At 36.8% G+C, this 14,168-nt stretch overlaps 1 protein-coding gene across 1 annotated transcript; it reads right to left on the bottom strand.

The window, feature by feature from the left end:
- Positions 1-7,658: 7,658 nt before the first annotated feature.
- Positions 7,659-13,663, bottom strand: LOC118648818 (venom acid phosphatase Acph-1-like). The gene is made up of 7 exons (XM_036295240.1): positions 13,630-13,663; positions 10,238-10,457; positions 10,046-10,153; positions 9,097-9,365; positions 8,416-8,696; positions 7,914-8,128; positions 7,659-7,844 (listed from the first exon to the last, which is right to left on the bottom strand). Exons 2-7 carry the CDS (start codon positions 10,376-10,378, stop codon positions 7,659-7,661), a joined length of 1,200 nt encoding a protein of 399 aa, XP_036151133.1. The 5' UTR covers positions 10,379-10,457; positions 13,630-13,663.
- Between the last annotated feature and the right edge of the window lie 505 nt (positions 13,664-14,168).

Raw genomic sequence — 14,168 nt, 5'->3', positions numbered from 1 at the left:
CGAGATATTTTTTATTTCTTACGGTTCGCGGAAAAGAAAAAGTTTTCATTATGCAGTTATTAGTGCCGCCGTCGCCACCCCCGTCGCCTAATCCGGGGGTCATCGCGTTAGATGATGCGTCTCCGGACGAGGGCGAAATCGTCGGGGTCTTCGAAGACCAGGTGGAGGACGCGGCGGAGTATGAGGGCTCCGAGGAGGAGCAGAACAATGTGTCCTCCAGTGAGGATGAGGATGTGTCCTCCAGTGAGGATGAGGACTCCGATGTCTCCGAATCCGGGAGTGCTCCATATGCTTTTCCCCCGTCTCCCGGTATGATAGACCGGTTACTGGAGGATATTGGGGTCTCCGACTCCGAGGAGGAGTGGGACCGAGGTTTCGGTGCCCTGGAAGGACACGGAAACTTTCTAGGGGAGGGGGGGAATGAAGAGTCGGAGGAGTAGTTATTAGGACCTCCTCTCTCTTTTAGTTTTTTAATTTGTAGTTCGTAAGTTATAGTTTAAGTGTAGTGTTTAGTGTTTGTTCCTCCCCCTCTTGAGTTAGTTATTTCCCCCTTTTTTTTTTTCTTTTGCGTGCCATTTGGATGGGATCGTTCGGGATGGATTACTCAGGCGTTTTTCAACCTGGTGAGTCTATTTTTATTTATTTATTATTGTTTCTACTCTCTCTCTTCTTTATTTTCGCGTTATCCCTCAATAAACGGTTTTAATGCGATTTACGTGTACGCGAATTGTCCGTCTTCCCCTTTTTACCGTATAATTAACGTGCGAATGTCTTTCGGTAACTGTATAGGGTCCGGTCCATTGCGCGTCTAATTTTTTAGAACGCCCTCGGCGAAGCGTTTCGTCGAAGAGTAGAATTTTATCGCCAATTTTATAATTAGTTTCCTTCACGGATTGGTCGTAATAATCTTTCGACTTTTGTTTTTCGTCCCTTATGTTATCCTTGGCGATACTATTAGTGGCGCGTAATCTTTCCCGTAACTCGAGTGCATAGTCGTCGTAACTGTACGTCCTTTTAGGCGGCTTGGCTAGCGCTGTTGGTAATTCGGGGGGATGCCCGTAAAGTAATTCAAAGGGAGTGTACCCTGTTGCGGTGTGGGGGGTGGTATTATAGGTGTAGTTAGCATACGGAATCCACTCGTCCCAGTCCGTCTGATCTTTATTAATGAAATGCCTTAGATACTCGGCTAAAGTTCGATGTGATCGTTCTAATACGCCGTTGCTTTCAGGGTGATAAGCTGTTGTCTGTATCTTTTTAATTTTGAGCAGTTTGCAAGTATTCTTAAATACTTCGCTCATAAAATTAGTTCCCTGATCCGTTAAGATGCATTCCGGAATTCCATATTCTAGAACGATCTTCGTCACGAATGCCTTACTTACGGTATTCGCTTCTTGGTTAGGAAGGGGCATAGCCTTACTAAATTTTGTTAGGTGGTCCTGAAATGTCAGCAGGTACCGATTTTCGTTATTTGTTATGGTTAACGGTCCGACGATATCCAGCGCGCACTTTTCAAAGGGTCTGCTTGGTGTATCGGTGATAACTAGCGGTGCTTTAATTCTGCGAGAGAGTTTGTTCTTCTGGCAGAGTTCGCATTTCTTTATGTATCTCTCTACGTCGGCTGTTAATCCATGCCAGTTGTGTTTCAGGCGTATTCGTCTTATCGTTCGCTCAATTCCCTGATGTCCTCCTGTCGGGGCATCGTGGTATTCATATAGAATCTGTTTCTTTTCTTCCTCAGTATACTCCTGTATACTTTCATTATTTTTATCGGCGTGTTTACTTGTGTGTGTACAGTGTCTTCTTCGAGCGCGAGGATCTTATCCGAGTCTTCCGTAACGCGAGCCTCCCGCTTCACGTTTCGACTCAGCGCGTCGGCGTTCGCGTTCGCTCGACCGGCCTTGTGTATGATCTCATAGTCATACTCTTCTAATTTTAATCGCCATCGAATTAGTCGCGATCCGGGGTCATTTACGCTAAATAACCATGTAAGTGGCTTATGATCTGTCACTATTTTAAATTTTACGCCGTACACATATGGGCGGAAATGCTTAACAGCCCATACGATTGCTAGCAGCTCCTTTTCGGTAGTGCTATAATTTTGCTCCGCGCGATTTAACACTCGGCTTGCGTAAGCAATAGGTCGGTCGCTACCTACCGGTCCCTGTGACAGGACTGCTCCGATTGCATAGTCGGAAGCATCCGTGGTCACGTTGAATTCCTGGGTGAAATCCGGATATTGTAGCACAGGTGCCGTCATCAATTTTTCTTTCAATGTATCGAACGCTATCTGCTGTTCGGTAGTCCAGACGAACTTTTCAGTTTTCTTTGTTAGCTTCGTCATTGGCTTAGCAATTTTAGAAAAGTCGCTGATGAATTTCCGATAATAACCTGCAAGTCCGATAAAGGATTGAATATCCTTGACTTTGCGTGGTCTGGAAAATCTTTGATTGCCTGTAATTTTCCGGATCGGGTGCTATCCCGTCCTCTGAAATAATATGGCCGAGGTAATTCACCTCTTTCGAAGGAACTCGCACTTGTCGGGTTGTAGCTTCAGATTAGCTTCCCGTAGGCGTAATAGCACTTCTTCTAAGCGCTTGTTATGTTCCTTTAGACTTGATCCGTATATGACAATGTCGTCTAAATACACGAGGCATCTAAGTCCTTGCATTCCAGTAAGCACAGAATTCATTAGCCTCTGGAATGTGGCTGGCGCATTTTTAAGTCCGAACGGCATCCGGTTGTACTCGTAGTGTCCATACGGTGTCGAGAATGCGGTTTTCGGCTTATCATGCTCAGCCATGGGTATCTGGTGGTACCCCCGACGCTAGATCTAGCGTCGTGAAATATTCGGCATTTCCTAACTGGTCTAATATTTCATCAATATTCGGCAGTGGAAATGAGTCGCCAATAGTTAAGTCATTCAACTTTCGAAAGTCAATCACTATTCGAAGTCGTGATTTTCCAGTCGAGTCAGTTTTCTTCGGCACAACTAACAAAGGTGCGTTCCACTGGCTCGTACTAGAGCGGATAATGCTATTTTTCAGCATTTCCTTTATTTGTGTACTCACTTCCTCCTTATGTTTGGCGGGGAGGCGATACGGTCGCACGTTCACAGGCGCGGCGTCGGCTCGCGTGCTGATCTCGTGTTTCACCGTCGAGGTACACGTCAGAGGTTCTCCGTTTAAATGAAATATATCCTGATATTCATTGCATATCCGATTGAGTGCCTTTCGTTCCTCTGGATTGAGATGCTGCGTGCGTAATAGTTGTCATATGCGTTCTCCGCGGGGAAGCTTTGTCTCGCATTCCGTTTCGGAGGTCACGACATAGACTTGTTGCATGACATCTTCTTCGATATCTTCCACAGTAACGATCGGTGTGGTGATTTCCACTGGTCTATCCGTGGTGTTAATTATGCTTATAGGGCACATAAAATTTTTCGGCTCTACCATGCATCTGCCAATGTAGATGCCGGGCGAAGTTTCTTTGGCTCGGATTACCCCGGTTTTATTTCGGTTCGTTACTGCACGAACGATGGTTTCGCTGCGCGGTTTTAAAATAATCTTATTATATGGTTTAAGTCGCAGGGTGACGTCTTCTATGGTCACTGTCTTATTTTTGTAGTCGCATGATACATGCTGTTTGCGCAGGAAATCGAGGCCGATTATCCCTTCGTATTCCATAGGGAAATCGTCTCTCACCACGTATATGGCGTGTTTAATTTCTCGCTCGCCTATCGTGATAGTGGCTTGCATCTTTCCTATAGTATGCACTCGGTGGCCAGTTATTCCTACCAGTGATACTTCTTCGGGATAAATTCGTGTTTTTCCCTTTAGGTTTTTTACCTTTATTAATGATATCGTCGCGCCTGAATCGAACAACATGTCGATTTTACCAGCGCGTGTTTCTTTGATTGGGAGCGTAATTAGGTCAAGACCGTCGCATCGTGTGCCGTCTCGTCTTACGTGCGTCACTTGATACGCTCGAGCGCGCGTACTCTGTGTGCGGCTCGTCGCTCCTTCTTCCTCGCTACTGTGCTCGGAGTCAGAGTTTCTTTTTTGCGTTATCGCTTTCTTTCTCGCTCCCGTTATCTCGGTGCTTTGCATTTTCCTTGCGCGTTCGGTACCTTTGCTTTAGGCCGTCCGTGTAGATTCCAACACTCGTTGCGAGTGTGTCCGCGTTTTTTGCAATAGTTGCAATGCTTGTCGATTGCATTTATACGTTTGTCTGGTTGCGGCAGGGCGTATCTATTACTGCTCCTGTTATTCCGGCAATCCTTACTGTAATGGCCATACTTGCCGCAATTTCGGCAACGGGCATCAGACTTGTCGTAATGCCTCGGCGAGTCGGGTGTCCGTCTCGTGTTACTCACGGCGGGACCCTTGATTCTTTCCTCTGCGCTTGCGGCTGCTATCGCGTCCTGTAGCGTAACGTATCCGCGCGATCGGACTACTGCCTTTGTATCTTCGCGTAGCCCTATTTGATAGTTTTCCAATGCTTGCTGCTGCAGCATTTCTAAAATGATGCGCTTATGTTCGGCCGTGTATTGGTGTCGGCCTTCGATCATCGACTCGTACAGGTCTATCGTGAGCTTATCTGTACGCAGTCCGTAGGCTCGAGCGCTTTCTCCTGGCTTTTGCTTCAGGGTATTGAAGTCGAGCTGTAAATGTGTTGTGCTTCGTTTACTCGCATAGCACGATTCTAATTCCGTTCTTAATTGCACGAAATCGCTTATCCGTCGTGTCTGAAAATCTAACATAGCGCGTCCCTTCAGTTTGGTACACAATATCGCGCCTAGTAAGGACACTTCATCCGACGGATCTATGTTCTCGATCGCGTAAGTCATGGCGCTCAAAAACTCCTGTAATTTACTCGCGTTGCCGTCGAACTCGGGTATCATTCCGCGAGCTTCTTTTAATGATAATATTCCGCGACCTCTCTGTCGGCGCACGTCGTCGTCCGGGTACTCGAACGCGGTTTCTCGCCGGCTATATCGCGTTTGTCGAGGCGCGTGCGGACGTAGTGTTCGCGAATTTGTTTCTCGCACCTCGTTGACTTCGTTGGTCAGTCTCCGGACCTCGTGCATCATTGCACGTAAGGCTTCTCGTATTTCCTGCACATCGTCTCTTTGCGTGGCAGTGCGGGCAAGTCGTGATGCATTAGCACTTAGTTCGTGGTGCAGATTCTGTAATTCCTGTTCTGCACCGGCGATGAATTGTTGGGTCTCTGCTTGATCGTCGTTAGGCATCGCGTCCGTTTGAAAAAAGTCAGCTGGGTCGAAAATGTCGGACTCGTATGACGTAAGTGAGAACTCGCCTCGTGACGAAACGCGACTAGGGGTGCGACTCTCGTACGGTCGTGTTCGTCGTTCTACACGGTGTTGCCGTGTCGCGTTGAATTCGCCTTGAAACAAACTCGCGTCGAGGTTCGCGAATGGGAATTCTCGTTCGCGGATGACGTTTTCCGGTAACTCGCTATCTAGTTCTCTACGGACTCTATCGCGTGCTTCTATGACGGCTTGTTCGCAGTATTCGATAGCTCGAGTGGCTTGCTCGCTATGCAACCACGAGTCGTTTGCTATAGCAGCGTCGTTGTCTTTCGACATTCACGCCTATTCTACGCTTACGATAATCGTTATGTGATTACCGGGGGATCAACACGTTTTTACTATTAATAGGGCTTATCGCTTTGCCCTTCGTATTTCGCTTTATACAATATTATTTCGACTTACAGTAACGCTGCGCTTCGCTTCATGTTGTCAGCTGTGTATTGCGGTAGGTCGGTACTCCGGTGTCGCTGATTACGCTGCGTTGAGTGTTGAGCCGTGGCTGAGTTCTGCTCGGCGGGCTCGTCCAGTCAGCTGGTCCTCGAGGTCGTTCAGCTGCTCTCGGCTCGTGACGTCGGTCCCTTGGCCTTGTAGGTAGTTCCTCGTTGGAGTTGTTTGCCTTCCTTCCTGGCAGTTAATCTATCCCACCGCTGCCACCAATTTTGTTGCGCCTTGCGGTACAACAAAATATTTTTGCCGTACCTTGCGGTGCGACAAAAGATTTTTTGGGATTCGTTGTCGCCCAAGGAGTTAGAACTCGCGGAAAGAGGCGGTTTTGTAGGCAGGGTCCTCAAATCACTCACTCACTGATTTTAATTTAAACTGATATAAGATTTATTTCTGTGTTGTACACTGGTTGCGGTCGGCGAAGGTGCCGCGTCGTGTTACAATAGATTAGATACGACGCGTGACTCGGAGCTACCGCGTCGTCTCGTTGCTCGCTTGCTAGCGGCTAAGTCCCGAACTCTTAATGCACTTGTACGGGCCGTACGTATCGGCTTGATTTCTGATTACTGATCCCGCTGGCCGCTGTTCGGCAGCGGCTTAAATAGTGTCGCGGATTTAATTATTAGTGGGGGCATCGGGCCCTCCGTATGACCATATATGGTCATTCCCGCGCGCATCCGGCGCGCGGGAAATATTTGCGAGTTTAGCAACAATTGCCAAAATGCAGGTATGCATTTCCGGTGGCATGATTGTTGCTAAGCTGGCTTCGCTACTTCGTTAAGGTGGCTGGTGCGTTGCCCAGTGCGATGACCGGCCGGCAGCGCACGAGGCATGTGTCACCTGACACCTTATGATAGCGAGCCTTTCTCGGCGAGCTATCTTATTATTTTAATATTTTATTCCTTTATTTTATAATATGTATTTATTGGTTGTGAGTGTTTCGCTCACAACAGTACTATAAAATTGAAAACACATTTTGAGACGTGACATTGTAAAATGCTTCTTTCTTCATCAGCTATTTTAGTTATACATTCAAATAAAATTAAGCTGCTAATGATAATGTTAGATATCTCTCACTTTTTATTTGACATAAATGTAATATTGATTGATTTTATAATCCGTTTTTAATAGAGAAATAATAGATACTTTGTGAAGAAATATTACTGTGGCTAATTAGATTGGTGAAAAATTTCTATAAACCAATCTAATTCACCAATTTGAAGCTTTGTTTAAAAGTGTTTCGTTAATTCTTGCACGCTTGAATATTAAACTGTTTAAAGGGGTTTCACTCAAATTTGGGTTTGCTAAATGACACGGCTTAAGGGAATTCCGCTGCTAAATCAAAATGAACAGATTTTCATGAAACTTTGTAGTGAAGTTCAAATTAGTGATATAAATTGACTGTCAAAATTTTAGAAAGCTGAACTAGCTAGTTATTTAGATATTAAATATATATTTTATTCATATGGGCTCTTATGGGAATCGATGAATTTTCAGGTTTTTTTATTGTATTAACATAGAAGTAATAAACAGATGTTAGTGAAACTTTACAACAATATATCTTAACTGTCTAGAAAGTACTGTTAAATTTTTGAAACAATGCACTTGCTCATTTGAGTGAAATAATTGATAAGATAAAAAAAGTTTACAATAATCGAAGTAATACAGCACGTAAGTGTGGTAAACGTGTGCTAGTGATACAACATGAATTTCAAATTGTTGTATTTAGTTATCTAAGGATGGTATAATAGTGAAAAATGCTTATTCTCAATTAAAAAAAAATTATTTCAATAATGAAGGTAGTACTTTATAGCCAAATTTTTTTTATATTCACCATTATTAACTTTAGACCATATACAGCAAAAAAAAGAAGACAACAAAATGGTCATTTGAATATTTTCTTTACTTGAACCCCTGTACCACTTGTTGTGCCAGACCTGAGCAGAGGAACTCCCTTAAGTGCAGTAGTTGACTTTGTTAATTCGACAAATTTATTATACGGACATAATACTTCGCAGCCAGGAATATTAATTTCTCGTATTTCCGATGGAATACCTAAGTAATATAACACCTGCAAGAAATGATTATCCATTAGTTATTTGTTAATTAAGTGACTGGTTTAAAGTAAAATTACACATACTTTAACCAAATATTCTCCGTCATCTTCATATAATTCTACAATAACGCTGCTTGTAAACGTCGGAAAATGACGTCGAAAAATAACGGATATATTTAAAGCGTATAGCAATCCAACTACATTTACATCATGTGCGGAGAAAAGATTAATCCTTCGATCCGGCAAAGTTTTATTGATCACTTTGTTCATATCGTTAATTATTCTATTCAATAACACACCTGCAAATAATACACTTGAGTATGAATATTTTATGAAAATACATATAAAAAGATTATAATGTGCTTACTGTTATTATTATAGTGCGAAAAACGTTATGTGAAAAACATATAATATGATAATAAATGTAAAATTTTAATTGTTTTTTCTTAATCACGTTATCTCAAGAAATATAAAAAAGAACATAATGAATAATAATGGTAAATAAAATACATAACATTTATGCACATATTATCTATTTATTTTTTAAGAATTGAATGGGCCACACACACATAAAATTTAAACGTGCCTCCATTGAGATTATTTAACTCATTGTAATTAAATAGCTCGTAATCTAAGTAAACTGCATTTAAAAGAGTGCCATTTGGAAATATGTTTTTTGTCCACTTTGGTAAAGGCAATCCCATAAATGATTCTATATATAAAGTAGGATATATAAGAGCGAGATCCCTGACACTGGTAATATTTTTTCCTGTATGTTTTGATACGTCCGCCATTAAATCATTAAACTCTTCTATTTTCTTTTTCACTTCTGGACTTTGTAGTTGATTCTCATAAATTTTTTGGAATCTGTTACAAAATGCACAAGAAGAAATTTTAATATTTTTATCAAGAAATAATTTAAAGAAATATTGAATGTACGTGATAATTATGTTTATTAATAATTTATTATGAAATATAATGTATTTTTTTACTTTATATAATAAAAAGTATATTTTTTATAAAATACAAAGCTATAAAATTTTAAGGATTATTGAAATATCGAAAAATGTATAAAAAATATATTTTTATAAAATATATTAATTGTATTAATGATTTAATTATTTCACGTTCAAAAATAATAATATTTAACGTACCGTGAATATTAAAACTGTCGTGAAATATTCTTATGAACGCAATTGTAACCGAAAAATTATTGCATCCGATCGATAACTTATAACTATCGATTGAAGAAATGATCTTTGCTTACATAGGGCATGCAAATGATGGATTCAGCAGATTATCTTCATGCCGTGATGTATATATTAAGTCTATTGGTTGCCAAGAAAGTTTCTCATTCCATTTTTGTCTATCAACAGGCGGATAAAGCGCTGCAAGAACTAATTGTAAAGTCATCTTGCATCGAGACATTTCCGTGCTACGTGCGTAGACATTTGGTGGGTAATACATATCTCCAAGGAAACTATTGTATTTATCTCTTAGCCACAAGCCTAATGCGTATGATCTATTCTTGCCAACCTTAAATATCGTTAAAAATGTAGGTAAGGAAGAAGAAACAGCGGCCGTGTTATTAATATTGCTTAGCTTGACGTAAACTTGAAAATAAAGGAACAGCGTATTCCACGTGAAAATGAAGAAATAAGAAAAACGTCTTTCGGCTATTGCGGACGTGTTTAGTTGAACGACTGTATGTACGATACATGAAAAGCTTTATAAAGAATTGAAGATACAATGCATGCATTAATACTAATTTATATCTTTCATTTTTCGGGGATTACATTTCGAACAATTTTTTCTTGGCAACAATATTGAAACATTTGTTCATTTTTGAGTTACGAGTAATTAAAAAAGAGATTTTTATAAAACAGATTTTTATAAAATTGAACTCAAACAATTATATATTTTTTAAATAGTTTTAAATGGAATAGTTTCAAATTAAACTCGAAATTTAATTATAAAACATACAATTTTGAAGATTATAAAGTTACAGAAAATTGTAACCTCTTTGTTATCTTGTGAAAAAATTAATTCCAAATTGAAGGAATTCCGTTAAAGAAAATATGCAAATGAGACAATCTGAATGTAATTTTTACAGATTTCTTTCACAAATATGCAATACGTTATGAGACAGTCTTAACAATAAAAGATTCAATAAAATGATAACATATCTATGCTCTAACGTATAAATCTAATTTTACATTAGTTAACTGTCCGTCACCATCTGGATAGAAATCGTTATTTTTATATGGATCATTTGGATAAGATTCATAGTTCTTGTCTGTTGTGCGATCGCCGTGTCTGAATACCTGAAAATTTCACATTTTTTGTGTTAATTTAATATACACCCGGGAAGGTATTTTTTTAAGTATTATTATTTTTCAGATTATCACCACGTTGACTAATCGTAGCTTTAAATCATCTTCTGTATAAATTGTCGTTGGTCTCGTGGAGATAATCAACGCCTCAGTTTTTAATGTCGTTAATAAACAGAAATAAAACATTAGCACGATGATACGTTGAAATTTCGTCATCTTTGAGATTTTTACAGTTTATAAATCTTCTAGAATGGTCATTTGGGGTCAATCAAACTCAAGACATTTCATAACGAGTCTACAATAAAAATTGTTTTTGATACTTGTCTATATTCTACTTTTGATTATCTTAATAATATTAGGCTACGGAAGAGTAACAATATCGTTGGATGTTGGTTTCGTTTGAACTGATATGTAGTGCTTATTAGTACAGGTTTTGAAATGTATAAATAGTAACAAATGGTTCACCTTCCGTTCACTTATTGGCGAATATTTTATTTATTATTGTGTTTTTTTAGTATTTAGATTTTACGCGCTAAAATTATTTATAATCTATTTATAAATATCTAGATTTTTGTTAATTTTTTACAAAAGACTGAGAAAGAATTCTTTTAAAAATTGTATAAGTGTAATTGCTTAAAAACTAATGTTTAATAATATTATCAACGATTAAGAGATAAATCATGGATTCGAAATAAGCCCAGTTATCTGACACAGTTAGATAAAACGTCTCATCACACAGTGTATCATAGAAAATATTTAATAACAGATTATGTTATTAAATATTATATGTAGAAAAATAAGAGAAAATTTTATATTTATATCTCTAATATCACATACGCAAACCACCAATTAAATTCAGCCTCATTCTTATGTAGATCTTTATAATATATTCTTTTATATTCTTTTAACTAAATATGTTTTAATGTTAGAAAAAGATACTACATAGATCACATGTGTACAGATTTGTTCATGATAGTAACTAATTTAAGTACACAATCGTGATACTTAGATTTTTCAAGATATTTACAACGTCCCACAATATAGCGCTTAAGATAAAATGTTATTGTTGCGAGGAAAATCATATTATGACATACAAAGGAAATACTCCTTTTGAGTTGAGCATTCGAGCAATTTACTCGGAGTGAAGAATTACTCAGATTAGATTTATTCAAAGGTGAATAATATTTGCAACAGAATGAATAATTATTTGCAAAACTGAATTATTCTCTAAATTAAATAACGCACAAGTTGTATCACAGTCTTTTTGAATTATTTTTACAAATGCTTCGATAATTTGAGAAGAAGAATATTTAAATTACAATTTTGTAAAATTCTTTCATATAGATATTCAGATTTGGTATAAATTAGATTGTTACAATAGAAAATTAGATCCGTTGTTAGTAGCCACAATTTACCAGCGACAAATTACAATTGAGGTCACACTACTGGCAGCGACAATGTAATAGTCCTTCGAACAACTTTTTAAGCGTATAATGTTCGAAAGAGTAAAAGAATCGAACTTAAATTCAATGAATTTAAAATATATCACCTCCTCATTAGAAGAACTTATCGTGCAAGGGAGTTTAAAAGCGAATGAGGAAAAGTATAAAGTAGTTTCGGACCTCACGATGGTTAACTTTTCTGCTTAAGTTTATATTGATGAACTACGAGAATGTCCGAATAGAATATGAATACCGAATAATGGATGGACCGTGCTTAAAATAAAATGTTAAAAATGTAAAATGTAATAATAATTGTACGCGACAAAGTATCGAAATTGTAAAAAAATTAGAAGTATTGTTTTTCTTTTATAGTCAGATAATGAGGTCGACTATTTTTAAAACCCTTTTAAGTTGTAATAATTTTGATTATTCCATTTTTGCGCTATTTTAAAAATGTTTTAACGTTTTAAAGAAAGTAAACTTTTAAGTGTCTTGAAAAAAATATTCAATATTAATATTAATTTATTATTAGATAATTCACGATCCCCTTTTACTTAATGTTCTCACAAATAAAAAAATCTTAATCTTTTTTATTTTATTTATTATTTACTTATTAAAGTCGTCTTGATTTTTACTCAAAATAAAATATAGAGAGTTTAAATATTGTCATCATCCCTGTTATCTCTTTTATATTATTTGCATACTTGTAAAATTAAATTTTTATTTTAATATTTAGAAAATCTAACAATAATCTCTATAAGAATTTATTTTTTATAAAGATATCTGGGCTGCTATTCCGTACACTATTCCGTACACGGTTATCCATAGTTGTCGGTTCGATAAGTCTTGCGCACGTATTTTGATATATGAAAATATATGCGCAACGACAGTTATCAAACCGACAACTATCAGTAACCGCTGTACGGAATAGTGGCCCTGTTCTATTTTAGCAATTTATATAATATTGGCGGCAACACATTAAAGGAAGAATTTGGATTTTTTTAGTGTGGTACGACTACTTGATTGCAACTGTCGCACTTTCCCAAAATGCCATACTTCCCAATACTATAAGTCTCTTAAAACTGCGGATGTTCGACTAGATTGACTTGAGTAACGAAAAAATTTAGAGATAAAAAAGAGAAATGTGATGAGAAAGAAAAGTAGAAATAAACTACAATCACACATAAGATTTAAAAGTTTTTTACTTTTGGAATGAAAAACAACGTAGAAGAAAGAAATAAGAATCTATGTCGCAGAAAAAATTATGGATATTCTACTGCATCTTAATGTAAGAATAATTGAATTTATTACAATTATTATTTATTAAAAATTTCGTAAATGAACCTATATTCACAGAAATCTGAATTGCTAGAATAATCTAATTCACTGAAATATTATCCGTTGTAAAATCTTACAAAATTATTTACTGCAAATAAAAATTAAATTTTCAACAAATCTGTGTAAAACTAACGATATAACTAACTAAAAAATATTTGCTACACTGAGAGAAAAATGCTTGAAAATTTATTTGGAAGACGTAAAGTTTATTTGAACGAAATAAATCCATTATTTGAATAGGGCAAAATAAATGTTTATTTATAGCAAATAAACAATTTATTTTACTTTTGGAATAAATGTTATTATCGCAAATAATCGTTTATTTCCTCAAAATGAGTTGTAAGTATCAAATTTTTTTCAGTTTTTATTAGATAGTTTATTTCTTACAAATAAATTTAATTTAGCTAAATAACTTGTATTTTTCTGATAATCTAATTTGATTTGAGGCCACAATGTTAATATATTACATTGAAATGAATATTTGTTAAAATTTTGAATACGAAAATAATGCTGCGCGTTCACTAATTGATATATAATTTGAGATCTAAAAAGTATATACCAATCGATGAATGTGCAGTTATTTTGTATGCGACGAACGCAACAAAATTTTTGCATACGATTTTAAGAATCGGCTTCTGGCGAGTACCCGGTGATGTTCTGAACACAGCCTAAGCATACGATACGTACTATGAAACATATATTATAAGACACTGTCTACAAGTCCATGTATGCACTTATAGGTACTGTATAACACTGTGTAACACGACGCCGACAATACAATGATGACACCGCGGCAATGACTAGTCCGTCATATTGCATGGTGCAATGCAAATGAGGCAGAAATAAATGTCGACAGTTTAAGAAATAAATATTTCTGAACAATAAGTTTATTTTTTTTTAAATAAATGTTATTTGTCTATAAATGTATATTTGTCTATAAATATAGTAATCAAATATTTCTAATCAAATATTTGATTACTATAAAGAAAATTGATAGATCTGAAATAAATTTATATTTAGAGTAAAAATTATACGAAAATTTTCTCATAATTAATAAGAAAGTTAGGTATTTTTTTTATAAAAATATGTATTTTATTGTTATAATCAAATATTTTTGTGTCAAATAAATATCAAAGAAATGTAAGTAAATTTTGCTTCTCGGTACATTGACATTTTTCTCTCAGTGTACGCCAGCATAAAATATGTTATATTAAAATCTTTTTTTT

This window comes from Monomorium pharaonis, unplaced genomic scaffold, assembly GCF_013373865.1.
Source record: "Monomorium pharaonis isolate MP-MQ-018 unplaced genomic scaffold, ASM1337386v2 scaffold_724, whole genome shotgun sequence".
Lineage (NCBI taxonomy): Eukaryota > Metazoa > Arthropoda > Insecta > Hymenoptera > Formicidae > Monomorium > Monomorium pharaonis.
This window is presented reverse-complemented; position numbering and strand designations above follow the sequence as displayed.